Source organism: Halichoerus grypus, chromosome 2, assembly GCF_964656455.1.
Source record: "Halichoerus grypus chromosome 2, mHalGry1.hap1.1, whole genome shotgun sequence".
Classification (NCBI taxonomy): Eukaryota; Metazoa; Chordata; class Mammalia; order Carnivora; family Phocidae; genus Halichoerus; species Halichoerus grypus.
Window position 1 is genome coordinate 192,250,065 of NC_135713.1, and position 27,197 is coordinate 192,277,261.

General features: G+C 45.2%; 3 protein-coding genes across 4 annotated transcripts; all 3 read left to right on the plus strand.

Moving 5' to 3' along the window:
* Positions 1–32: 32 nt before the first annotated feature.
* Positions 33–4,963, plus strand: LOC118554302 (lysozyme-like protein 6). The gene is made up of 5 exons (XM_078066471.1): positions 33–111; positions 825–1,051; positions 1,944–2,102; positions 2,825–2,903; positions 4,612–4,963. The coding sequence occupies exons 1-5, from the start codon at positions 62–64 to the stop codon at positions 4,679–4,681; spliced, it is 585 nt and encodes a 194-aa protein (XP_077922597.1). The 5' UTR covers positions 33–61; the 3' UTR covers positions 4,682–4,963.
* A 5,640-nt stretch (positions 4,964–10,603) lies between these two features.
* Positions 10,604–16,368, plus strand: LOC144381025 (RAD52 motif-containing protein 1-like). Of its 2 annotated transcripts, XR_013445430.1 has the most exons (5): positions 10,604–10,812; positions 11,912–12,010; positions 14,481–14,566; positions 15,813–15,906; positions 16,047–16,368. XR_013445430.1 is itself a non-coding variant. In XM_078066472.1 (4 exons), the coding sequence occupies exons 1-4, from the start codon at positions 10,779–10,781 to the stop codon at positions 16,146–16,148; spliced, it is 321 nt and encodes a 106-aa protein (XP_077922598.1). In that variant the 5' UTR covers positions 10,604–10,778; the 3' UTR covers positions 16,149–16,368. The 2 variants fall into 2 exon arrangements, 1 of the variants encoding a protein (XP_077922598.1); XM_078066472.1 differs by lacking the exon at positions 15,813–15,906.
* A 4,506-nt stretch (positions 16,369–20,874) lies between these two features.
* LOC144380873 (leucine-rich repeat-containing protein 37A2-like) lies at positions 20,875–25,266 on the plus strand. The gene is made up of 2 exons (XM_078065853.1): positions 20,875–22,785; positions 25,156–25,266. The coding sequence occupies exons 1-2, from the start codon at positions 21,419–21,421 to the stop codon at positions 25,229–25,231; spliced, it is 1,443 nt and encodes a 480-aa protein (XP_077921979.1). The 5' UTR covers positions 20,875–21,418; the 3' UTR covers positions 25,232–25,266.
* The last annotated feature ends 1,931 nt before the right edge of the window (positions 25,267–27,197 follow it).

Genomic DNA, 27,197 nt, shown 5'->3' on the forward strand with positions numbered 1-27,197 from the left:
TTCCTACTCCAGCCTAGGAATCAACCTTTTCCCCAGAAGTCCTGCTTCCTGTTTGGGGGAAATGCAAAACCAAGATCGTATTTCCTTTAATCATCATGACAGCCTTATTAAGTAGGTATTAGCGTATCTTCCTTTTACAAATGAGGCCCAGAGAGACCCAAGTAAATTGTTCAAGGTCACACAGCAGCCCTGTCTTTGCAAGTAGGCAATGTGAATCCAGAGCCCTTGCTCCTCACTCCTCCCCCTACACAGAGAGAGTGTGAAGGTGAAGGTTATTTCTACAGCGAGGTCACTTTTACTTGCTTTATGATATGCACCTTTGAATGGAAATCAAAGTGTAGAACCCATATACAGCTTCCTAGGACTTGCACAAGGCAGGGTATGCCTTTGGGAAAAGTCATGTGTCGTGTATCTGGGGGCGTGGGGTTGGGGGACGTTCACCGTCCAGTGTCCTAGCCCTTCCCCTGCAAGCACATGCTCAAATCCACACACACAAACACCAGTGAAGTGCAGTTTTCATTAATCTCCTTTGTCATCCTCTCCCCCCACACTGTACCCAAATACTGCCCACAGCTAGGTGCCCATTACAAGAGTGAGAATAGCTAAAAGGGGTGAAGATCTATAGATGGAAGGGGATCAGCCTTGGTTTTTCGATGTTGACACCGGGCAATGGGTACATGAAGATTCATGATACTATTCTCTCTTATTTTGTAAATATTTAAAGGTTTCTGTAATAAACAAGTATACAATAATAAATGAGAGGAAAGAGAAATAGCCAGGTGGGGAGCTCTGTGTGAGCGAGGACATATGGCTGCTCTCTCCAGGTTCCTCAGGCACTCAGAGAAGACCAGCGGCACATCTGGGAGAGCCTCAGAACCACGGACCCTCGACAGCACCTTCTCCCCTCCAAAGATGATGGGGACACTACTCGTGTCCTTGGTCAGCTGCCTCATTGCCATAAGTCAGGCCAGCCTCATCGATCGCTGTGACTTGGCCAGGGTGCTGTACAAGGAGGACTTGGATGGGTTTGAGGGCTACTCCCTCGCTGACTGTGAGTGCTGCTTCTCACACTCCCCCTCCCCCATTTCTCCTCCTCCTCTGCTCATGCCCTAGGTGGCCATCTTTCTCTCTGTCATTCATCTTTCAAAGCCAAGTTCAAAAAGCAGCCCTCCCCAAGAAGCCCTTCCCAACATTCCATATTCGGTCCACAATTATTAACTGAGCACTTATTATGTACCGGGAACTATTTTCGATGCTGGGGATAGAGACATCAACAAAGCCCCTTCCTCCACAGTGTTCACATTCTAGGGGAAGAGGCAAGCAAGAAGCAAACACACAACTATATATGATAAAGGTTATGCAGAAGAATAAAGCCAGGGCAGTGATAGGTAATGTTGTCCTAGAAGGGGAAGTCGAGGAGGTGACATTGAGTAGCACTGGTCACCCAAATGTCTGGGGAAGAGCATTCCAGGCAGAGGGAGCAGGCAGTGCAAAGTCTTCATCCTACTCCGTGGTAGGGATAACTCCCTTTCACCCAGAATTTGTGCACACCGGTCTTGTGCTATCTTTCTCCTTTTATCTTGTTTTGTGGCTTTTTAAGGTATGTATCTTCATTCTTCTACTATAGGCCCCTTGAAGGCAGCATCTACATTTGACCCAGCTAAATGTCCGGCACTGGGCTTTGCACAGTTCCTGGCACACAGTAGGTGATCATTAAGTGCAGGAAGCATGGATGGACAGATAGGTGATGAGTGGTTGTACTGAGGGGCGGGTGGGTTGGACAAAGGGTAAGGGGAGAAGCACATGGGTGTTTCTAGCCCACTTGCCCCATCCAGCCTCTTAGGCCTTGTTCCTTTCTTCTGCTTCCTGATCTCCCTCTCTCCTCCATCCCCTTCCTCCCTCAGCTCGGCACCCTCTGAAAACCCTCTTCTCCCTGTTCAAAGGGCTGTGTCTGGCTTTTGTGGAAAGCAAATTCAACATATCAAAGGTAAATGAAAATGCAGACGGCAGCTTTGACTATGGAATCTTCCAGATCAACAGCCACTACTGGTGCAATGATTACCGAAGTCACTCAGAGGACATCTGCCATGAGGACTGTCAAGGTCTGGCCAGGGCCCCAGGGTGGGAGAGGTGAGAGAGAGGCTCTACTCCCAGGACTTCTCTTCCCACTCAAAGCCTGGGAATATCCCCAGAGAGACAGCCCAAGGAGTCCATTTCACCCAGCTTTTCATGCAATGGAAATTATTTTGGTGCCCATGTTACAGATGAGCAAACTGAGGCTCATAGAACCAGTGCTGAATGCCAGGCTGGTGGCCCTGAAGGCTCAGCTCTAACCATCAAGTACTAACTTTGGCTAATGATCTGATTAAAGGCCAAGTGCAAATTCCCCACCTCAAAGCCACTCCAGGAGGCTCCATAGGTCCATGACTTGGACCTTCTCCCCCTCCTTCATACTCTGATTAATATCCCTGGACTCTTCACCTGAAGAGCCTCCCCTCATCAGGCAAGATTTACCTTGGTCTCTGTGCTGCCTGTTTTGACATTTCCTTTCCCTAGAAATCCTCAAACGTGGGCTGAACCACCATCTACCCTAGTTAGCAAGTATGGTGATAAACAGTCGTCCTGCCCCTCCTGCCCCCACCCCCAACACCCCCGACCACCATTGTAGGGATGTCTAAACGGCCCTCTGGAAGGGAGGCCTTGCTTAATCTGGAAGTACTCAGCCCCTGGGGGGCGCATGCCAGCGCAGGGACAGCCATGTCTGCCTCAGTCTTTGGGACTGTCCTCTGTGTTCTTACAGGTACTCTCTCTCTCTCCCTTTCAGACCTACTGAGCCCCAATCTTCTCTCAACCATCAGCTGTGCAAAAAAGATTGTGTCCGGAGCAGGGGGGATGAAGAACTGGTGAGGAGGACACTGTGGGACTAAGTTAGTGGGCAGAGCCCCAGGAAGGATGTAGTGACAGAGAAAGGCACACTAGGCAAGGACTAGACCCTTTCTTAGTCTAGAAAGATGTGGAAAAGTGGCGGGGCTTGGGACTCTGACTTACAGGACCTGGGATCTGGGTCTTTCTCTGATGTATTAAAACTCTTTTGGGGGGGCGCCTGGGTGGCTCAGTGAGTTAAGTGTCTGACTCTTGATTTTGGCTCAGGTCATGATCTCAGGGTCGTGGGATTGAGCCCTGCATCAGGCTACCCGCTCAGTGGGGAGTCTGCTTGGGATTCTCTCTCCCTCTCCCTCTGCTCCTCTCCTCATTCGTTCTTTCTCTCTCTCAAAAATAAATAAATCTTTAAAAAAATTTAAAAAAAGAAAACTCTTTTAGATGCAGTAACAAAGCAACTTGAGTTAAGTGAGGGAGGTGTATCTTGAGGGGACAAGGTGTCTCACTGAGCCTACACGGGTGCGGCTGGACCTCAGGAAGAGAGCGGAAGCAGAGCTGGAAACTGTCAGCGAGCTTCTCCTGGCAAGTTTCTGCTTCCTGGTGCATTTGTTTCACTACTTCCTTCATAGAGCAGCATTCTCTGCTCCACATTCCACAAGACAGACTAAGGCTGCCCCAAGTTGATGGGCTAATGTCCTAAGCAGCCACAGAGACTGCCCAGGCTCAGTCCCAGTCCGAGTGCCCGGGATAAAGAATCTGATTGGTTCAGCTTGGACCCAGTGTCCCTGCTGAGTTCAATCAGCTGGAGGCCTGGGAGGCCTGGGAGCAAGTAAGCTATACCATCGCAGTTGCCACAGGGACCCCTCTCCCTGATTGGCAGCAACATTTTCTTTTTTTTTTTTTTAAGATTTTATTTATTTATTTGAGAGTGAGAGAGCGAGCGCACAAGCAGGGGGGAGAGGGAGAGAGAAGACTCCCCGCCGAGCAGGGAGTCCGATGCGGGGCTCGGTGTGGGACTCGATCCCAGGACCCTGGGATCATGACCTGAGCCGAAGGCAGACATTTAACCGAATGAGCCACCCAGGCGTCCGTGGCAGCAACATTTTCTGTAAAAGGCGTATAGCTCCTCAGCTGAGCAGATACCCCAAAGCTGTCAGCTTACCAGTGGTGGACATTGGGATGGTTACTTCACTCTTCTGAACTTCAAACTGGATATGTACAGGATGTAGTGACAGAGAAAGGCACACTAGGCAAGGACTAGACCCTTTCTAGTCCTCTCTAGGCTGTCTCTCTAGGCGTCTGTGAGGATGGAGGAGTCAAGTGCCTTACCTACTCTAGAAATACCAAGCAGAAGGGACACTGATGACTATTAGGGCTGACCCTTTCTGGAGGGAGAGTCAATGGTTGTGCCTGAGATCGATCGATTGATTATTTATTTATCTTTTTATTTATTTAGTAACTCTCAGCCTCGTAAAATGGTGCTCTCCCACTTCAGAGGGAGATAGGATTTGAAAATGTGGAAGCATACTGAATGGGGGAAGCGGACAAACACCAGAGATAAGGAAATTTAAAGGAAGAATCAGAGGGGCCACAGGGGCACAGACCAGAAAGCTAGGAATGAAGGAGGTTCTGAGCACTGCTCTGCCTAAGAGACTCACTAAGAGTTGGGCCATGTATGTGGAGAAGGAGCTTACTAAGCGGTAAAGCAAGAACCAATCTTTCTCTCCTCAGGGTAGCGTGGAGGTTGCACTGTGCAGGCCGGCCCCTGTCCTACTGGATGACAGGATGTTTCCTGGGATGAGACGGGGGAAGGGCTGCTGTGGAGTCATTTCAGAGCTCCTCTTCTCACTCGGGAATTCTTCATTTCCTCTTCCTCTTGCCTCCACTTCATGTTATTTTCTTTCCTTCCCATTTACAAATAAAACTGACCAGAGCCCCAGGAATAAATGGTTTTCTCGGGCTTCCTCCTTGCACCCATCTGGGCCCAGACCTCTCGTTCCTGACTGTCATTGCAAACCAAGAGGACCACAATGAAGAAGTTGTTATATTTTGGGAATTATTAAAGCATTCCTTGTGCAAAGAATGTGTTGATTTATTCATTTTTAATTCCAAATATATTTGAGTACCTAATCTAGTAGGAGTGTGGTAGGTACTAGAAGAAGGAAAATAAACCATAACTATTGTTCCTGAGGTGTTCATAATCTACCCAGAGACATACACAATTAATGGGTACAATGAGTGGATACATACAATGAATACAATGGATAATGAAATGGGTAATAAAATCTACAATTTTTGGTTTGAAACAGCATCAGGATCCCAGTTATTCCTCCAAAGCCAACTATTTTCAAAGTAAAAGAGAAAGTTCAGAAGTAGGTAATGGGTGGAGCTAAGGGTCTTGTATATTGAGGTGGAGAAAGTGGTGTTGGGGCTGATAGATGGTGCCAGGTGCCAATGATTTGGGTGGTTTCAGAGAATGGGCTAAAATCTAGATGTTAAAAAAAAAAAGGCATCTCTGTTTGGGATTTGAAGGTGCTGATGTGGAGAAAAACCTGCATAAGGACAATGCAAAACAGAAAAGGGGCCGTTGGAGAAATGTCCTGCACATAGCTACCATCAGTACCGTTTGACTAAACTGTCCCACTTGGGCCACTGATGTCCCTACTTCTGAGCCTTGACTTTTGGATTTCACAGACCACTAAAACGTCAAAAAAGTTAACCCATGTTAAGATTCCTAACTTTTTATTTTAATATCCAAGTAAGAGTATTAATCAAAACAACTATTGTAAAACAATTTTTAACATGAAAAATGAACGTCATGGAATGCCTGGGTGGCTCAGTTGGTTAAGTGTCTGCCTTGGGCTCAGGTCATGATCTTGGGGGCTCCTGGGATGGAGTTCCCCATCAGGCTCCCTGCTCAGTGGGGAGTCTGCTTCTCCTTCTACCCCTCCTCCCAGCTTGTGCTCTCTCTCTTGCTTTCTCAAATAAAATATTTTAAAAGTAAAAAAATAAAAAAGAAATTAAAAAAGAAAGAAAAATGAAGGTCATATTTGTAGCATAGTAAAATGGAATAGATTTTGTTTTATGAAAAAAAATTTTAAACCCTGATTATATTATCCTTTTCTTGTTTTTCCAAGGACTGGTGAAAACTTCCTAACAGACCAGCACCAGTCTGAAGACCACTGTTTAGAAACCTCAGGAGATGTTTTGTAAGGTCCCTTCTGGCTCAGGCTTCTAGGATTAAAATAAGGATCATTAGGACCTATTTTCCCTCTTAGTGTGTTAGTCCTCAAAATAGCTGACTGGGTGCTTAGAATGGCCCTTTTGCAAGGGCACCATGAACTCCAGTGTTGGTGCCCTACTTGGACTCTTTGATTTTTTCCAAATTTATATCTCCTTCTCACCCTGCCTGCCAAACTCCCACACCCTCTCATCCCAACAAGCACACTTAAACAATTCACCAAAATTACGTAGGAAAATCAAGGAACACTTTTTAAGGATTTTGAAACTGGCTGCTATAAAGATATCCGTACCCTAGGATCCTGTAAGCTCACCCTTTGGACTCTACCCTAAAAATACACTTGAATAGAAGCACTAAACACGACTTCGATGCGGTGGGGCTGCTGGAGGGGAAGTAGTCAGAGACCCGCCCAGAGTGGGAGGGGCCAGGGAGAGGACTGGGAACAGCCCTCGCCCCACCCCCGCTGGGCTGGCCCCGCCCCTCGTACGAGACCTTTTTTAAAAAGCGCGGGCGCGCCTTGCGCAGGCGCACTGCCGCTTGAACCTTAGCCGCGCATGCGCAATGGTGGTAGGATGGCGGAGGTGGTCTCATTTGCAGTTCCCACCGAAAGCGACAAAACCTTGCTGGTGTGGGAGCTGAGTTCTGGGCCCACGGCCGAGGCTTTGCATGTGAACCCAGTCAGGAGGGAGGGAGGGATGGAGAACGCCGTGTGTCCTCCCCCCCACCCCGTGACTGGGAGCCCTGGAGTCTGGCCTTAGCACCTCACGCGCCTCGTAGTCTCCGCGGTGAGGAATCTTAGTTCTAGAGGGGACCTCAGCAGGCTATCAGCCCCGACAGATTTCTGAGAGGTAACTCTCAACAGCCAGCACATGTTGCCTTCTAATGCTTCTCGAATCTTAAGATTTCAGAGGGAGACCTGTTCATGAAATGAGAAGAGCTTGGGGTTGTATGTGCAGAAGGGTTTAGGGAATATAAGGGAACGGGCAGTTTTGGTTTCTGGGCGTGAAATTTCATGCACTTACTTGGCGTGGGACCACCCCACAGCATTCTCTGTTCACAGTATTCTCCCAGTTTGGCCTTCTGTATTCGATCCGAGTCTTCCCAAACGCTGCAGTGGCCCGTCCTGGTTTCTATGCCATCATCAAGTTTTATTCAGCAAGGGATGCTCACAGAGCTCAAGTGGCATGCCACGAGAAGCATCTTTTTCAGAATTCTCCAGTGAAGGTGGGTCCAAATAGGAAATTCCTAACTCCACTGGGACGGAGTGCTGAATTCCGTTATAATAGACTAGCATTTGTGCAGCACTCTGCTTTACAGAATGCTTTCAGATGCATTGCTACATCGATCCTCCGGTTTCCCTGGGTTTTTGTTTGTTTTCTTCTTTTTAGACGAAGAAACTCGAGCTGAAGATAGTTAAGTGACTTACTTACGGTTCATGATAATAACTGGAAGCTGGAGATCAAACCCCAACTTACTAATATTAAACCCCGTGGCATTTTATCCTGCCCCTTAATTTAAGAAATCTTAACAGGAAGAGTCTTGCTTATAGTTACTATTATGTGGATTTAAAATGACAAACTCTAGGGGTGCCTGGGTGGCTCAGTCGGTTGAGTATCTGCCTTCAGCTCAGGTCATGATCCCGGTCCAGCTCCCTGCTCAGCGGGGAGTCTGCTTCTTCCTCTTCCTCTTCGCTCTTGTGCTCTCTCTCTCACTCTCTCTCTCTCAAATAAATAAATAAAATCTTAAAAAAAAAAATGACAGATTCTTTCATCTGTTGTATTTATAAAGGATGCTTCATCGTCATTATCATCATCATCAGTCTCAAACTGCCTATTCAGGACTCCCTTCAATTCCCAGAAAATGGTTAAAACAGTCTTTAATGCACTACAGGAACTTTATTCCATACTAACCATGCTGTCCATTTTACTTTCCCAGAGCCCCAGAATTATATTTTAGTATGTGCCTCAATTCAATCACCATTTCTTTATCAAGGACCATGTCATTTCCTCTGAATAAGTGAGTGAGACTTAGATTTCCAAACCTTTCACTTTGTAATTGTATGTCTTTATCAGCCTTCTCTAACTGGCTTCTTAATCTGGCTACTTCATACTGATGTGGCTGCCTATTCTTTTTTTTTTTTTTTAAGATTTTATTTATTTATTTGACAGAGAGAGAGAGAGAGTGTGTACAAGTAGGCGGAGTGGCAGGCAAAGGGAGAGGAAGAAGCAGACTCCCCGCCGAGCAGAGAGCCCGACGTGGGGCTCCATCCCAGGACCCTGGGATCATGACCTGAGCCGAAGGCAGATGCTTAACCAACTGAGCCACCCAGGCGCCTCACGTGGCTGCCTATTCTTATCATTTGCCTTTCCTTATTGATTTAACCTTGACTGAATCTGAGAACTCTGATCAGATGTGACTCTAGGTATACTGCCTACTTGTTCAACACCCTCTTCAATCTGGGCTTCACTCCCTGTGATTGAAATGATGACCTGTCAGACATTCTTTAGTTTGCAAACTATGGTCTGCCTGTTTCTAGCCTGTGAAAAGTTCACATAGCCACTCAGATATTATAGGTTATGAAACAATTACTTTGTATCAGTTGTAAGAAATGAGGTTTTTGTCTCTCATTGGACATTAAGATCATTTCATAAATTTAGGTTTTGAGATTTAACAGCATAAAGCCCATCACTGAGAGTGATGAAGGAAATGTTCTACAAGTCAATATATAGTTGACAGGAGAGCGTATTCATATTCGATCTCTTTTTTTAATTTAACACAGGACCTTGGGTTACTACCCCTGCTTTCCAAAATTGTTATCCAATTTACTTATGTGTTCTTTTCTACTTTGGCAACTACATATAGTTCCTGGTTGGGTTTGTTGTTGTTGTTGTTTGCCTTTTATAAATACAGGAAAAAGAATAATGGCTTAAATAAAATAAATCAAGGAAAGGCCTAAGGCATTTGAGAGAGTTTTTTTCAGTAGCATGAAGGAAAATGGTTGGCAGCAGGAACTATTTCTCCGACAGAGGGGCTCGGGGCCCTTCTGAAGCTTCCTTCTTATCCAGAACAGCTCCACTATGCCTCGCCATTAGCCTCCCCTGCAGCACTCAACATTTAAAAGTTCATCTTCATTTCTTCTTTCCAGCATGCAGCTTCAGCTGGAGAAAGTAATTTTATTTTCTTATCACCCATTCTTTCATTCGTTCACTCAATCAACAACAGAATGTGCTCGGTTTTAGGAATGAGAAAAGAGTAAGAGATGGTTCCTTCAAGCACTTAAGGAGCTTATAAACTAGTGATAGAGGAAGATGCACGAACAAATCAATAAAGAATTAATAGTGCTGTGACTTCATTTGCATTATTTGAATCTTTATGAATATATTACTATACACACCCTGCTTAAAGTTGAAATAGACATTTAAGACAGGACATGTAATAAATTCACCATAGAGCGTAAGTTAGACTGGAAGTATTTGCATTCTCAAAGAAGCTTATTAATGCAAATGAACCTCTAGTTGTTTAGTTGCTTATAAAATTTTTAGAGGTATGTATATTCCTTGTTCTAACAGGTTAGTAACTTGGGGAGGAGGGTGCTGCAGGTTAAGGTCCTACCTCCACGTCAGGTCCATCTTGTCGGCTCTTCAGGTCATATTCTCAAACGAGCTACAGGATGGGACAACAAAAACAATTTCTTTCCTTTGCTCACCTACATAATTTGCTCCTGGAGGGCTTCCTTAGTGGCTTTCATCATCACTCTCACCACCAGAGGTCAGGGAAATCTTCCAATTCAATCAGGAGCCCTGGAAATGATGCAGAAAAGTACTGTAGCTTAAAAATAATGAATACCATTTATTCAGGGCTTACTATGAGCTCATTGCTTACAATGGTGTTTCCTTTTTAATCTTCACAGCCAGTCTCTGAAATAGGTATTGATCAATCTCAGGTGTATCCAAAATAAGCCTCTGTGGCAGGTTGTGATATTCTTCAGTCTCTCTCTTATGTCTTTCGGTTCGTCTTGGCACCAAACATAAAGCAGTTCAACATCAGGCCCTTGCCCTAAATAGCTCCCAGTGCCAAGAATTGGCAAATTATTACTTTGGTTTCAGTGGATGGTCAAAAGGGATCATCAAGGTAAACTTCATAGATTTTCTTTGGCTAATCAGACTCATTTCAACATTGAAATCCTGGACTTCAGAGAGGAGAGAACTGGGTGTGGGGAGAAGATGTGAGAGGCTTCTAAGTGGAAGGACCTGAGCATCGGCCTGCCACCTAGAATTAATAATACTTTCAATGACTTGGGTAGTGATGTCCATAATTTTCGCCAGTATTTGTAGGGTATAGAGTAAAAAAAACTAGTTGTCTGTATTTAATAATTCGTTTGCAAGTCTTACTTGATTTTGAAGCTATAGGACCTCAACTGTTCGCTGGGTTTACTGGAGTTTAGTTTTTATTTCTAATAATAAAACATCTTGAAGTCTATGTTGAGATCCTAGGAAGGACCTTTAATTTAAAATCCTAACAGCTTCAGGATCTTTCTGACCTCGAAGAAAGAGAAAATGAAGATGCTACGGTACCACTTCAGAAGCAGAGCCTGAAATTCTTCTGTGCTTTAGAGGTGGTGTTGCCATCCTATGAGTGCAGGAGTCCTGGAGTTGGCATGGCCGAGGAGCCTTTGGAGAAGCTGGAAGAAGGTCTGTTTATGGTGGGGGTGGGGCTGGAGTGGAGTGGAGGTAGAATCTCTCTTTCTTTCTGAAACTCATCTTTTCAGATATATCATCAAGCCCTCCCCTTGCTAAGCTACTAAAACCCTGGGCAGAGCTTTTCTACTGTACAATACAGGTTTTTATCATACACAATACCTAAAAGAACTTAGCTTTACAATTCTAAAACTGACTTTCTGCCAAGAAGTTTAGGAAGAGGGAAGTAATGTTTTTCCCATTTTTGGTTAAGAATCTGCCTTGTGCTAAAAAAAAGAAAGAAGAAAGAAAGAAGAAAGAAGAAGAAGAAGAAGAAGAAGAAAGAAGAAGAAGAAGAAGAAGAAGAAAAGAAGAAGAAGAAAAGAAGGAGAAGAAGAAGAAGAAGAAGAGAAGAAGAAAGAAGAAGAAGAATTTGCCTTGTGCTAAAATAGTCCTTTAAATACAGATCTCTTGTAGCCTTCAGTGATCCCCGCAAAATCATCATCTAAAGATTTAAATAAACTCTTGTGTAAATGTTCAGTCCTTTGCCTCCTATAAAAGGGCTGGTGTGTAAAGAATCAAATATAGATTCCTAGAAAAGGTATTCCAATTGGTACTGATTTTTCCCAGAGTCCGTAGCACTTAGGCTTAGGGTTTTAAGGCAGAGGCAGGGCTGTTAGCAAATGGAGGGAAGTAGGTTCCCACGGGTGATGCTCAGGAAAAGACCAGGTCATGTGTGCTACCACCAAATCTTTCTCACTCTGTGATTCCAGCCCTTGATGCCCAGGAGAGTAGGTAGGGTCTGTAGGATTATAGTTTCAACTTGTCCATTTGAAATCTGTGAGTGATGTGAGATTTGTGCCACCTTCTTGGCTTGCATCTCCCTTCTGGTACTTCAGGAACTTCTGGGGTAGATCAGGGCAGTAAAAATGTGCCCGGCCAGGATATACCTACAGCAGAGCCATTCTACCAAGTGCTTGTGTTGTGCCTGCTCTTAGTTGCTAAGATAATGATCTACGAATCATGGATGCACTTTCATATTTAAACATATAACATAAAAATCAGTTATCATTCAGCTAGGTATTTTAAATCCATTTGTTTTGGTTGAATTTAGGGCCATTATCAGTTCTGATGAAAAGGAAAACAACCCAGAAGCTTGCTTTTCAGAAGGCTATGTCAGATGCATTCCAGAAACTGTTGATTGTGGTTTTAGGTAAGACTTTCTTGATTGTCCTTTACTTCTTTCTTTTCTTTTCTTTTCTTTTCTTTTCTTTTCTTTTCTTTTCTTTTCTTTTCTTTTCTTTTGATTGTCCTTAAACAACTTCAGTTTCCATGAGCAAATAAACTCATTTTGAGAAGTTAGTTGGATGAAAACACTTCACATTCTTTTATTCACCAAATGCTTTCAAAGCAGCAGTCTCAAATTTGTTCTTTGTAGCATTTGTGAGGAAAAATGACAGTAAATATTATTGTCCCCAGGGTATAGATATACAGTGACTTGCCTCCACATAGAAAGTGCTTGATCCAGTGTTTCTTGATTGATTGCCCATAACACAAAGTAGTATAGTGATTGTAAGCTTTGGACATCTGTTGTTGAATCCTAACTCTGTCTCTTAGATTTCTGATGCAATTTTAGGTTTTATAGTCAAATTTGAAGGTATTTAGTCTCTCTAAGCTGCAATTTCTTTATCTGCAAAATAAGGTTAATAATTCAGCTTACCTCATGGAGATATAGTAAGAATAAATGAGATGATGAATATAAAAAGCTTAGAACTATCTCTGGAACGTGGTAAGCAGACAAAATATGTTAACTTCTTATCATTATTATTTTCCTGTTGGAGAATTTATTAGATTATGCTTTTGGAATCAATTCAGTTTCAGTTTTTGTTTCTGGCACTGACATATTGGGTGACCATGATTCTTATGTAATGATCAGCTACATTTTTGTGAACCTTGAAAGTGGCCATCCTATTGAATAATGTTGATTGTATTCCCTATTGAGTTCTACAGTAGTATGAATGTTATAGGCTGTGCTCAAAGGAAATTTTATTTTTTTTAAATATTCTTTTATTTTAAATAAAATAAAAGAGGGAGGCAGGGGAGCCGTAGAGGGAGAGGGAGAGAGAGAATCAATCCAGGCTCAAAGGAAATTTATTTTATTCATTTTATTTTATTTTATTTTATTTTATTTTATTTTATTATTTTAAATAAAAGAGGGAGACAGGGGAGGAGTAGAGGGAGAGAGAGGGAGAGAAAGAGAGAGAGAGAGAATATCTTAAGTAGGCTCCACACGCAGCCTGGTGCCCCATGCAGGGCTTGATCTCACAATCCTGAGATCCTGACCTGAGCCAAAATCAAGAGTGGGACACTCAACTGACTGAGCTACCCAGGTGCCTTTTTTTCTGGAAATATTATAATTAGTAGAGAGTCCCCAAACAGTTGCTCCCCTGCTTCAGAGCCTTGAGTCTTAAAGATTAAGAAATCCTAGCTAAGTTTCAGAGACCTTATTTGCTTGTAAGAGTTGACCGTGGATTGGTCTCAGGTTTCCAGCCTGGGCAAGTCTTCCCGTGAAGACTGACTTCCCTGGTCATCAGGTAGACTCTCCATTAGCTGTCAATTCTGAATGACAACCTTTAAGAACCAAACTAAGCGTTTGAGTTGTTGACCTCTCCATAATATGCTATGGTATCCCTTATACACATTCAAGATTCCTTAGACTAAAAAGTCTTGTAGCTCTAGTTTGCCCTAAGGTAAATTGTATTGTCTATAAGTTACACGGGCCTGTTTCTGCCAATAAAGTGTTCAAATGCATGCCCTGCCCACCCCCCCTCCAAAGCATTGTTCATTGTATCTGGTGGGATTTTGGTTCTCAGGGAGTAGACACTTGCCTTGTTTTGATATGAAGTATCAGCCATAGTCCAGTGGTCTCTATTCCAGGTTTGAACTTACATTGACCCCTACCTAACGTCTTACTGTTTAATCATACTATGATTGAACATTTTTGCTTCCACAGTTTTAACTTCCTATGTCATTATTCCTTAGTTCCTATCTCTGAGATCATAAAGTTTTTTTAACCACGTGGTTGATAACTTCATATATATTTTTTCACAGATAGTTATGATAGTGGTGCCTGAGTGGCTTAGTCGGTTAAGCGTCTGCCTTCAGCTCAGGTCATGATCCCAGGGTCCTGGGATGAAGCCCTATGTCGGACTGCTTGCTCAGTGGGGAGTCTGCTTCTCCCTCTCCCTCTGCCCCTCCCCCCTGCTCGTGTTCTCTCTCTCAAATAAATAAATAAAATCTTAAAAAAACTAGTTATGATAAAAACTGAAGTGTGAGATGAGAAAACTTCTGAGAAAATGCTTTTATTTTCTGCTTTTAGAAATCAAAAGAATGTCTATGGGGCACCTGAGTGGCTCAGTTGGTTAAGGTCTGCCTTCGGCTCAGGTCATGATCCCAGGGTCGTGGGATTGAGCCCCTCATCAGGCTCCCTGCTCAGCAGGTTGCTTGCTTCTCCCTCACCCTCTCCGGTTCCGCCTGCTTGTGCACTCTCTCTCTCAGATAAATAAATAAAATATTTTTTAAAAATCAAAAGAATGTCTAATTACTAGGTGCTATCCCAGTTATATACAGCAAGTTTTAGAACAAGAAAAATTTTGATACGCTACTTGTTAACTTTATTTCAGAAAGTGGTAAAATAGCTGTGGAATATAGACCCTGTGAAGAGATTACAGATGCCAGAACCGAAGAGGAGCTACAGGATTTAATTCAAGTATGTGGAGATTAGAGCTCGAGGATTCCACAGCCAGTGTAGCCATAATTTAAAGCAACCGGCAGGATTTGGAAGACTTGGGCACGTACAGGTAGCTCTGTCATCCTTTGGGAAATGGAAAACTCTGAAACTGCTTCTGAGTGCAGAGAATTTCTGGGGCTTTTCCTGAAGTCCTGGCCCTTGGCTCTGACCCCTTATTTAAAATTTGGAGAGCAAATTGCATCAGAATACTCCTACTGTTGTGACCATAGGAGAGGACACAGCCTTTTAGAGCTCCCCTCAAACAGAATCTCAAGGATCTGGGAACAGAGTAACTCTGGCCTTAAGTGAGATTATGCTACCGTGCTTGAAAACCATTATGCCTTTCAAATAAGGTGTATTACCCAGATGTCAGCATCTCATACATATCTTGTATGAAATATTTTGCTGAAGAACTTTTCTGTAAATCACTTATATCAATGCCCTGAATTAGGGATTAAGTTGCCAAAGTAATTTCTAAAAGAAGATATTAATATACTGCATATAGAATGTTTAAAAAAAAAAGGAGAAAAGGATGTGTTTCATGTCATTGAAAACTTAATTTGGGGCTAGATTTCTGATTATTTAACTCACTCCAAAGCTGCAAAGTTTGTTTGTTTTGAAGGGAAGAGTGGAGAAAGGAAAGATGGTTACTTTCTGAAAAAGTATTTGAAGTTTTTTTTTGTGCAAAATAATTATTTTAATTCAATTTAAATCAAGCCAGTCAAGGAAACTTCAGACTTATCCAAGTTTACACTTTAAGAAGTCTAGCTTCCTGTGAAATGTGAAAGAGATTCCGTATTGATGCTAAAGATTTCAGAAACCTGATTGTAACAACAGATCCATTCCTAAATAAGGCCAGTCTTGGAATCCGTTCCATTTAAAAACCATTACTATGTGCTACACGCTGGGAATAAGATAAAACCCTTCTCTCTTACGGTTTGCGTGCTAGAGCTTGTGCCAGGCCATAAACAAGGACTCAAATAAAACAGATTGTAAAAAGGGCTGTGAAGGATGTAAACTGGGTGCTAGTTACAGTATTTCAAGAAAATTGTTTAACATGCTAACTTGAACATCCTAAGTGCCTTCTCCATGTGCACACACAGGGTCAGACCTCTCAAAAGTGGTGGTGTTACTTTTTCTAGACTGACGGCTGTGTTGAATCAAGGTGGGATGGGGGAAGTTTTCCCATGCCAGTGTAAATAAAGGGCTATTCTCTTGGTTTCAGACCCTCATTCCCAGAATGAAATGCTCACCTGCCCCCTCAACCTCCACCCCAAAACCCCTCCTACAGAAATTTTGGAGCCATCACTGATTCAGGGGTAGGTAGCCTCCTAACAGAGTGGCGACTTAATACTCAGACATGCGTATTGAGAATTTAGAGGAAATGGCAACATTTTAGAATAACTAACTGTAAAATGTGTTCCCTTCCCCACTGCCCTGACGGGTGCTTATTCTGCAGGTCAGCTACTTTTCTTGGAAGCAGGATGGCCGAGGGGAGGAAGAATGGCTCTCGGATTTAAGCTTTGAAGAGGCCGAGTTCAAACCGCCAGAATTGGACTAGCATTTTTTAATTTCCCGGGATGCCGGGTCCTGTGGCGTCCTTGGGAAACTGCACCCTGCCCCCTTCCACCCCAGAGCTGCTGGAGTCCGGGGCCATCCTGCCTCGCTGTGAGCCCCAGGAGGTGGTTGTGCCCTTTGTAGGGGGAAGGGAGGCTTGGGCCCCGGTGATTCTGGAAAAAGGGCTCGCTCCGAGGGGCGCGGTGCCCATCCTCGCCGAGCGAATAAAGAAAGGTAGCGTAAACAAAGGTGTCGTAAATAAAGGGTGGGACGTAGGCGGGGGAGGGGCAGGCAGTTATTAACGGTGCGCGCGTCACGGGGCTGCCATAACGGTTCGGCTCCCGTTCGGGCGCGTGCTGATCCACTAGCATGGGTCGCTGCGCCTCAGAGCCTCCGCGTGTCATGTCCCGGCTGCGCCTCTGGGCACCACTGCTCCTCCGCACGTGGCAATCATTGTGGCTGCTGGTCCAAGCAGCTCAGCCTCCGGAGTGGGCCCTGGACCCTCCCCAGCTGACCTCCGACCTCCTGGGACCCACCGAGCCCTGGTCTTCACACTCCTCTGAATTCCCGCCCGAATCGCCCCAGGCCCTTACACCGCCAGCAGAGGGGTCCTCTGCTCCAGCCCAGATGTTGGCCCTGCCTAAGGAGTTGACTGAGACTTTGGTTCCGTTCCCGGACACGGATTCAGTTGGCAAGCTGCCCCCAGAGGCAGATCAGGATCTGAATGACAAGCTAACCCAGCTTGAAAGGCTCCCAGAGGTGGTTCCAAGGCTAGGTTGGAATCAGAATCCGACCATAGCTCCGCCTCCTCGACTCAAAAGTAAGATTAAAACTATAGGTCTAGATCAGGCTGAAGATCACCAATCATTTGAAATACTTGTCCCACCTCTGGATAGTCACAGTTCAAAGCCAACCAAGTTTATTGTTTCACCCCCAAACCTGGAGAAAGATCTAGCTCAGTATCAAAGGCTTGCCAAAGTTGTTGGAACTCCAAACCAATTTGCAAATAAAGACCACCTACAACAACAGTTGCAGGATGGTTATTCAGATTCCAGTATGGATATCCTATATCCTGAGGTGAACTTACCAATGGATTTCCCAGGGGGATCGGATCAACCTCCAAAGCTCCCTGAGAAGGTTGAAATTCCTCCACTCCTGCAGGAGACCCCAAATCATCCAGAGTTGCCTGAGGAAGCTGAATTTTTTTTGCCTCAGGTGGAGGCCCAGGCCCAACATTCAGAGCCCCCTGAAGATATAGAAACATCTCCAATTCAGCAGGGGGCTCCATCTCCACCTCCAGAGATTCTTAAGGAAGCTATAAATCCCCAGGAGGCTCTAGCTCAGCCTTCAAGTACCCCTGAAGAAATCAAACTTTCTTCAGTCCAGCAGAAAGCCTCAGCTCAACCGACAGAGGCCCCTGAGGAAGTAGAACCTTCGACCCCTCAGGAGGCCTCAGCTCAACCGACAGAGGCCCCTGAGGAAGTAGAACCTTCGACCCCTCAGGAGGCCTCAGCTCAACCGACAGAGGCCCCTGAGGAAGTAGAACCTTCGACCCCTCAGGAGGCCTCAGCTCAACCGACAGAGGCCCCTGAGGAAGTAGAACCTTCGACCCCTCAGGAGGCCTCAGCTCAACCGACAGAGGCCCCTGAGGAAGTAGAACCTTCGACCCCTCAGGAGGCCTCAGCTCAACCGACAGAGGCCCCTGAGGAAGTAGAACCTTCGACCCCTCAGGAGGCCTCAGCTCAACCGACAGAGGCCCCTGAGGAAGTAGAACCTTCGACCCCTCAGGAGGCCTCAGCTCAACCGACAGAGGCCCCTGAGGAAGTAGAACCTTCGACCCCTCAGGAGGCCCCAGCTCAACCTCCAGAGCCATCTAAGGAGTTGGTACCTCAACCAATAGCACATGAGGTGAATGTGCCATCTCCAAGTAAGAATGAAGCTCAGTGGCCAAACTTCAATGGCACTGTTAAACCTGTGGATCTGGTACTTACTGTAACTCTAACTCAGCCTCCAGAGCGCACCGAGGAGGCTCAGCCTTCTCCAATCCAGCAGGAGGCCCCAGCTCAGCCTGCAGAGCGCCCCGAGGAGGCTGGGCCCACTCCAGTCCAGCTAGAGGCCCCGGCTTGGCCTGCAGAGAGCCCCGAGGAGGCTGGGCCCACTCCAGTCCAGCTAGAGGCCCCGGTTCAGCCACTAGAGCTCCCCGAGGAGGCTGGGCCCACTCCAGTCCAGCTAGAGGCCCCGGTTCAGCCACTAGAGCTCCCCGAGGAGGCTGGGCCCACTCCAGTCCAGCCGGAGGCGCCGGCTCGGCCAGCAGAGCACCCCGAGGAGGCTGGGCCCACCCCAGTCCAGCTGGAGGTGCCGGCTTGGCCAGAAGAGCACCCCGAGGAGGCTGGGCCCACTCCAGTCCAGCTAGAGGCCCCGGCTTGGCCTGCAGAGAGCCCCGAGGAGGCTGGGCCCACTCCAGTCCAGCTAGAGGCCCCGGTTCAGCCACTAGAGCTCCCCGAGGAGGCTGGGCCCACTCCAGTCCAGCCGGAGGCGCCGGCTCGGCCAGCAGAGCGACCCGAGGAGGCTGGGCCCACCCCGGCCCAGCCGGAGGCCCCGGCTCGGCCTGCAGAGCGCCCCGAGGAGGCTGGGCCCACCCCGGCCCAACCGGAGGCCCCGGCTCGGCCTGCAGAGCGCCCCGAGGAGGCTGGGCCCACTCCGGCCCAGCCGGAGGCCCCGGCTCGGCCTGCAGAGCGCCCCGAGGAGGCTGGACCTAGTCCAGTCCAACAGGAGGCCCCAACTCTAGTTCCAGAGTTTCCTATGGAGTATCTATTTCAAACTTCAGTAAGTGATGAGGTGATAAGTCAACCTATAAGCCACTATCCAAATTATTTAAGATTTTCCAGTGTTACACATAAATCTGCGGATGTGGAACTTACCATAACTCCAGAGCCAGCTAAGGAGGTTGAATCTTCTACAGCCCAGCAGGAGGCTCCACCTCAGCCTCTTGAGCACACTGAGGAAGCAGAACCTTCTCCAACCCAGCAAGAGACCTCAGCTAAGCCTCCAGAGGCGGTTGAGCCTTCAAGTGAGCAGCAACCAGCTCAGCCTTCTGAGTCTCCTGAGGGGTTTGAACCTTTTCTAACTCAGCAGGAGACCCCAGCTCAGCCTTCAGAGCCTCCTGAGGAAGCTAAGCCTCCAAGCGTACAGGAACCACCAGCTCTGCTTTCTGAGCCTAGTGAGGAATTTGAACTTTCTCTGACTCAGCAGGAGATCCCAGCTCAGCCCCCAGAGAATCCTGAAGAGGCAGAACATTCTCCAGCTCAGCAGGAGCCCCCAGCTCAGCTTCCACAGACCCCTGTAGAGGCTGAACCTTCCTCAATACAGGAGGAGAGCCAGGGTCATCATCCACAGACTGCTGAGAAAGTTAAACCTTCAACGCAGCAGGAGGCCCCAGTCCAGCATCCACAAGCCCCTGAGCAAGGAAAACCATCTCCATCCCAGGAGGAGGCTCCAGCTCAATTTCCACAGACCCCTGAGAAGGGTGAATCTTCAACCCAGGAGGAGAGCCAGGGTGAGGATCCACAGACATCTGAGCAGGTTGCACCTTCTCCAACCCAACAAGAAGCCCCAGCTCAGCACCTACAGACCTCTGAGGGGATCAAACCTACAACCCAGGAGGAGTCCCCAGCTCAGCACCCTCAGGTCCCAGAGGAGGGTGAGCCTTTTCCAACCCAACCAGAGACCCCAACTCAGTATCCAGAGTCTCTTGAGGGGATTGAACCTTCTCCAGCCCAGTCAGAGGCCACAGTTCAGCATCCAAATCCCCTTGGGGAGGTTAAACCTGCAAGCCATCAGGAGGCCCCAAGTCAGCAACTACAGACCTCTGAGGAAGTTAACCCTTCTGCCACCCAGCAGGAAGCCACAGCTCAGCCTTTAGAACCTCCTAATGAGGCAGAATCTTCTCCAACCCAGCAGGAGGCCCCAGCTCAGTCCCCTGTCCCCCAGCAGGCCCCAGCTATGTCTCCTGAACCCCCTAAGGAGGTGGAACACTCTCCCACACAGCAGGAGGCCCCAGCTCAGTCCCCTGTCCCCCAGCAGGCCCCAGCTATATCTCCTGAGCCCCCTAAGGAGATGGAATCTTCTCCCACACAGCCAGAGGCCCCAGCTCAGCCTTCAGAGCCCCCTCAGAAGGTAGAACCATCTCCAGCCCAGCAGGAAACCCCAGCTCAGCCTCTAGAACTCCCTGACAAAGGAGAACCTTTTCCAGTCTCTCAAGAGACTCATTCTCAGCTTCCACAGTCTCCTGAGAAGGTAGAATCCTCTCCAGTCCTGCAAGAAGCCCCATCTCTACCTCTAGAGCCCCTTAAGGAGGTAGAACCTTCTCCAACCCAGCAGGAGACTCCCGCTCAGCCTCCAGAACCACCTAAGGAGGTTGTAGCACAACCTCCAGTCCATAGTGAGGTGACAGTTCCACCTCTAGGACAAGAGCAAGCTAAGCATTCAAACTTGCCCAGTGCCACTGTTAAACCTGTTGACCTGGAGCTTACTGTAACTCCAGAACCTACTACAGAGGCTGAGCATTCCACGGCCCTGCAGCAGACTCTATCTCTTCCAGAGGACCCCGAGCTGACACTTCCACATCCAGAGCACATTCAGGCTCAGCAACCAAATTTGACTGAAGTCACAGTTCAACCTTTAGACCTGGAGCTTACTGTAACTCCAGAACCCACTACAGCGGTCGAACATTCTACAGCCCTGAAGAAAACTATAGCTCCTCCAAAGGACCTCGAAGTGACATTTGCACACCTAGAGCAGGTTCAGACTCAGCATCCAACTTTGGCTGAAGTCACAGTTCAACCTTTGGACCTGGGGCTTACCATAACTCCAGAATTTACTAAGGAGACTGAACTTTCTCTAACTACGCAGGGGACCCCAGTTCAGCCTCCAGAGCCACCTAAGGAGGTTGTTGTAGCTCAATCTCCAGTATATCAGGAGGAGATTGTTCAGACACCAGGTCAAGATCAAGCTCAGCATCCATCATCACCCAATGTAACAGTTCAACCTTTGGACCTGGAGCTTACTGTAAGTCCAGAACCCACTACAGAAGTTGAACATTTTACACCCCTGAAAAAGACTACATCTCCTCCAAAAGACCTTGAGGTGACACTTGCACATTCAGAGCAGGTTCAGTCTCACCGTCCAACCTTAAATAAAGTCACACTTAAACCTTTGGACCTGGAACTTACCATAACTCCAGAATCTACTACCGAGGTTGAACCTTCTCCAGCCATGCATGAGACCCCACATCAGCATCCAGAGCCGCCTAAGGAACTTGTATCTCAACCTCCCGTATATCAAGAGGCAGCAGTTCCAACACCACGTCAGGATCAAGCTCAGCATCGGTTGTCACCACATGTGACAGTTCAACCTTTGGACCTGGAGCTTACCATAACTCCAGAATCTACTACAGAGGTTAAACAGTCTACAACCCTGCAGCAGACTACAACTCCTCCAAAGGACCTTGAGGTGACATTTCCACAGTCAGAGCAGGTTCGGGTTCAGCATCCAACCTTAAATAAAGTCACGGTTAAACCTTTGGACCTGGGGCTTATCATAACTCCAGAACCTACTACAGAGACCGAAACTTCTCCAACCATGCAAGAGACCCCAACTCAGCCTCCAGAGCCACCTAAGGAGGTTGTAGTTCAATATCCATTCCATCAGGAGGTGACAGCTCCAACTCCAAGTAAGGATCAAGGTCAGCATCCAGCGTCACCCAACACCACATTTCATCATGTGGACTTGGGGCTTACCATTACTCCAGAACCTATTACGGAGGCTGCACATTCTACAACCACGAAGAAGACTACAGCTCCTCCTCCAAAGGACCTTGAGGTGACACTTGCCCATCCAGAACAGGTTCAGAGTCAACATCCAAACCTGACTGAAGTCACGGTTCCACCTATGGACCTGGAAATTACTGTAACTGCAGGATCCAATATGGAGGTTGAACCTTCTCCAACCATGCAAGAGATCCCAACTCAGCCTCCAGAGCCACCTAAGGAAGTTGTAGTTCAATATCCGTTCCATCAGGAGGTGACAGCTCCAACTCCAAGTAAGGATCAAGGTCAGCATCCGGCATCACCCAGCACCACATTTCATCATGTGGGCTTGGGGCTTAGCATTACTCCAGAACCTATTACAAAGCCTACACATTCTACAACCATGAAGAAGACCATAGCTCCTCCTCTAAAGGACCTTGAGGTGACACTTGCCCATCCAGAACAGGTTCAGAGTCAACATCCAAAGCTGACTAAAGTCACAGTTCCACCCATGGACCTGAAAATTACTGTACGTCCGCAACCAGAGTCATCTGAGACAGTTTTTCCCCAAACGACCCAGAGTCGTCTGAGACAGTTTTTCCCCCAACGACCCACTGTGCATTCAGGGCTGCCTCTTGTAAAATATACCCCAGAAAAGGCCTACGCAACTTTAACTGAGCAACCAGAAGAGAACGCTACCGTGAACATCAACCTATGTGAGCTCTGTATCTGCAAAGATGAGACGCTGTCGTGTACTGGTTTCAGCCCAAAGCAGAGGCTCCACAGAGTGCCGGTGCCAGAGCCCAACACCTACAACGGCACCTTCACCATCTTGTAAGAATTGCCTTTCCTCATTTGTTCTCTGCCTCCTGCTTGCCACGGCAGCCTTTTCTTCCAGGTCTTCCTGGGCCTTCCTCATCTCCCCAACCCATGTTGACTTTCTGTTTTTACCTTTTCTTTGTCAACTGTCCCTTATCTTTGTTTTGCTCTTTGCTATTGTTCCCCCTTCTCCAATCTTTTACTTGCAATTGTCCTTATTCCTTTTTCTTATCCAGTTTTTTATCCCCATCATTTCATTCCTTAACCTCTACTCTCCCACTTTTGCTCCATCCTCTTTATAGCCATATGTCCTTCTCTCCATCTCGTTGGTGGTGATACAACAAAGGGGTTAAGAGTAGAGATTCTGGAACTAGACCGCCTGGCTTTGAACCGAGGTCTGTCACTTACTAGCTTTTGATTCCTTTTCCTTTTCCATAAAATGGGGATTATGATAGTTACCATCTCGTGGGCTTATTGTGAGATTTAGATGAGTTAATACATATAAAGCACTTACACTGGTGCCTAGCATATATATGAGTGTTATGTATTATTATTTGACTCCTCAGTTCTGTTCAGAACTCATCTTTGTTCCCTGGCCTTCTATATATAGCACCTATTTTGTGCCCAGCCCGGGACTCAGTACTGTGGGATCCATGAGAGTATGACATTGTCTTTAGAACATGAAATGATAGGTGGGAAGAAAGGAAACAGGCATAGAAAGGGAGGTGACCTATGATTAAGTACAGACCATAGGTGCTGTAATTCACCAGAATCTGTAATCAGTAGAGTGTGGAGGTGAGGGAGAGCTGCATGGATAAGCTAAAACTCTAGCTGAGACTTAAAAGAGTGGCTATGATTTGTTAAATAGAGCAAAAATAGGGAGTATAGTCTAGGCAAAGTCACTGCTGCAAGACTGATGAGGAATTAAGAATTAGGTTAGGACGCTGTGCAAGATATGATTATGAAAACCCTTAACTATCAGCTAGAGGGCTTTGAAAGTTACACTCTGAGATATAGAGAGTCACTGAAAGTTTTCCCGCAAGAGATAAATATCATTAAAACAAGAGGATTGTTTTTGATTCCCTATGTAGAGCGATCTAGAGAGGAAAGCTTGATCTAGGGAGACCAGATAGAACGCTCTAGCAAAAGCTGGCAGTAAAATGACAAGGGGCCGGATCAGAGTGGCTGTGATAGGAGTAGAAAGAAAATCCTGAGAGCACCACAAAGGAAGAAGCGGCAAGACTGAGTAACTGATGAGAGTAGCGGGTAGGGTGTGTCCAGGAAAGAGAAAAATGAAACCTGACTCTTGAAGTTTCTGTCCTGTATGAGCAGTACAATGGCAGAAGAACAGGTGGAAACAGAGCAGTTGGGAAGGAGAGCCAGTTTGAGGGAGATAAGTTCAGTTTTAGGCATCTTTTCTCAGGGAACATAAAGCAACCAGAAGGCTTCTGGTTCCTGGAAATGGCCACTAGGCAGATGGGCAGATGGGTACCTGTTTTGCCTTGTTTCTGACTCCCCTAGAAAAAATGTGTATATAAACTGAATAGGTAAGTTGTTGCTGAGGAAAGCTAAAGGTAAAAATACATAGAGTTAGTGGATGAAACGGAGTCTCAGGCATTTCGTGGCTTCTTTTAAACACATGCAATTCGTGGATACATTCTCACTGGGGGTTTTTTTGTTTGTTTTGTTTGTTTGTTTTTAAATGGCACAAGCATATAGGATAAAATGTAAAAATCCCACCCCACCCTCCCTACCACCTGTAAGATAACTCCTGTTACCATTTCGGTGTGTGTCCTTCCTTCCCATCGCTTTCCTTTGCAATTTTTCCCCTAATGAGGTAATACTTTCTATTCCTTGCTCAGTGATTTGTTGCTTTTCCTTGTGCAGTACGTCTAAGAAATCTCTCCATATTAGTTCCTCTAATTTCTAACTTCCTTTATCCGAACAGCTGAAGAGGTTTCAACAGAGGGCACTGAGCCAAAGCTTTGGTGTTGCCTGGCTTAGGATTTCTTTACCTTTGTTTGCTGATAAGTGATACATTTTGGCCATGTTTCTGTTGAATTATTATTTTCTCACTGATTTACGAAGGAGCCATTTTGGACACATAAGTGATTTTGGAGAAAACACTCATAGTCAAAGTAATTAACTGGCAATATCTGTCCAAGATAGGAAGTTCAGGTTCTAGGGAGATGCCTTGTTTGCGCACAGCAGTCCCACATCATCTCTTCATTAATTGCGCAAACTGGGATGCTGATAGCTGTGGAAATTAGAACACTGGTACTTTCTGCATTGGAATATTCCCCACAAGGTTGCCAATGCTTCTTTTACTTATTCTGTTCATTCTTTTCCTACCTATTCAAGGATCTGAACTGTGTTTCTTCACAGAAATTTCAAAGGAAATTCTATTTCTTACATTGATGAAAATACATGGAAGCCATACCGTTGGACTGAGAAACTGTGAGTATATTCTCTCCAAATACAAATACAAAAAACTGAACTGCATTCTAAGATCGTTCTTGGTGCAGAATTTTGAAGTCAGTAGCTCTGAGGAAAGGTATTTCCCCCTCCATATCCCAATTCAACCTCTATTGATTGCAGTTCAGTGTTTATTTTAAAAATTAAATTTGGCAGGCTCTCTTTAAAATTAGAGTCAATCTGAACTTATATTCTATTATACAAGGAATACATGATTATATTCTCAATATATAAAAATGAAAGAATATAGTGATATAGTGAACATCCTCCTTGTGTTCTGATCCCCCACCGCTGAGATAGACACTACTCTGGATTTCATATATATCCTTCCAGACCTTTATCCATGCATTTGTCTACATACATATTTATAGACAACAAAACAGGTTTGTTGTGTGATTATCTTTCTTTTTTTTTTTTTTTCTTTTACATAAATGGTAACATCCTACAACTCCATTCTCTTGCTTCATGGTAGGTCTTAGATTTCTTTTCTTCTAGTACATAGGGGGTTACCCCATTCACGTAAACTCCTGCATAATATTCCGTAGTATGAATGTATTATAATTTAATAATTCCCCTATTGATGGATGTTTAGACTGTGTCCGGTTTTCTTGTCACATGCATTGCTGCACTGAACCACCTCATCCATGCATCTTTGTGTACACGGGCAGGGATTTCTGTAGAATAGAGATCTAGAAATGGAATTGTTGGGATGAAGACTATGTAGATGTACAATTTTAATTGCCCTCAAAAAAGTTGTGCCGACTTACACCCCAACCCATAGACCATGACAGCATTCACCTCCTCACACCCCTCCACCACTGGATATTCTCCATTTCTTGGCTGATCTGATGGGTGAATAAAAGGGGTCTCATCTGAATTTGAAGTTTTCTGATTACTTGTAAATTTAAATGTCTCTCTTTGTTTACTGAACATTTGTATTTCTTATCTGAATTTTCTGTCCTTGCCAACTTTTTGTTATCTTTTTTTTAATTGATTTGTGGAAAAAGTCAATGTAGATACAAATGATTTTGGAAAAAATATTACACTCAAAGCAATTAACTGGCATTTTTCATGACAGCTTGTGTATCGTATCATTAGTTCAACTTGAGTAGATAAGTCATAAATGACTTCTGAGTTAGTAATAAAAGACATAGTAGTCATAGTAATCTAAAAATAGGGGTTATGATCCCACTAAAGTAGATTCCCCCACCCTTAGTCTGTTATCTTATTGGAGAAATGCTAGAACCAAGCAAAATTTTTTTATTTTATGAATTTCTTAAATACTATTTATAGTTTGTATTTCCCCATGATAGTGTCTGACTTGGAGATTTTGTTTCCCACACTTGTAAGAAAACTGAAAGTCATTTGGCACGTTACTTTTCTTTAGGGAGTGGAGGGGGATGGGTAGGCTGAGGGACAGGAGTAGCAGAAAAACTTTGAATTGTGTACTATATACCTTTGGAATTTTGAGCCATGTGAATACATATATATAAAACATAGTTTTAGAAAATAAATAGAAATTTAAAAATTAATTTTTAAAAAGCATGTGTTTGTGAGTTTATATACTAGAACATGAATCTAGTAAGATTTGCAGATTTCTAATTCAGCTTGAGGCAGAGGTTCCTAACTATGGATCACTGGTCCCCTGGGGCAGGATTTTTAACCTTTTTTCTATATATCTATTTGATGATCTGCAGAAGACTGTGTTCTTGGGATAATGTTTATAAATGTATAATAATTTAAAATATATAGTAAAAGGAAATTATATTGAAATACAGTTTTCAAAATATTTTTTAAAAAAGATTAGTGATATAGCAATAAACCTGCTTCTGTTCACACATTAAATAACAAGATATAGTGGTAGGTATAATAACAATTCAAGGTAGTGATGAGAATAAATGATATTTTGAGATATCTACAACAAATATGTGACATATCATTTTATTATCCAC

Excerpts from the sequence above, each read along its gene's own strand:
- LOC144381025 (XM_078066472.1), top strand. The coding sequence starts at position 10,779 with ATGGCCGAGGAGCCTTTGGAGAAGCTGGAAGAAG. Across the intron at positions 10,813-11,911 it reads TTTGGAGAAGCTGGAAGAAG|GGCCATTATCAGTTCTGATG; the intron begins GTCTGTTTATGG and ends GGTTGAATTTAG. Across the intron at positions 14,567-16,046 it reads AGCTACAGGATTTAATTCAA|GTCAGCTACTTTTCTTGGAA; the intron begins GTATGTGGAGAT and ends CTTATTCTGCAG.
- LOC144380873 (XM_078065853.1), top strand. The coding sequence starts at position 21,419 with ATGCATGAGACCCCACATCAGCATCCAGAGCCGCCTAAGGAACTTGTA. Across the intron at positions 22,786-25,155 it reads AACGGCACCTTCACCATCTT|AAATTTCAAAGGAAATTCTA; the intron begins GTAAGAATTGCC and ends GTTTCTTCACAG.
- LOC118554302 (XM_078066471.1), top strand. The coding sequence starts at position 62 with ATGCAAAACCAAGATCGTATTTCCTTTAATCATCATGACAGCCTTATT. Across the intron at positions 112-824 it reads CATCATGACAGCCTTATTAA|GTTCCTCAGGCACTCAGAGA; the intron begins GTAGGTATTAGC and ends TGCTCTCTCCAG. Across the intron at positions 2,904-4,611 it reads GCAGGGGGGATGAAGAACTG|GGTAGCGTGGAGGTTGCACT; the intron begins GTGAGGAGGACA and ends TTCTCTCCTCAG.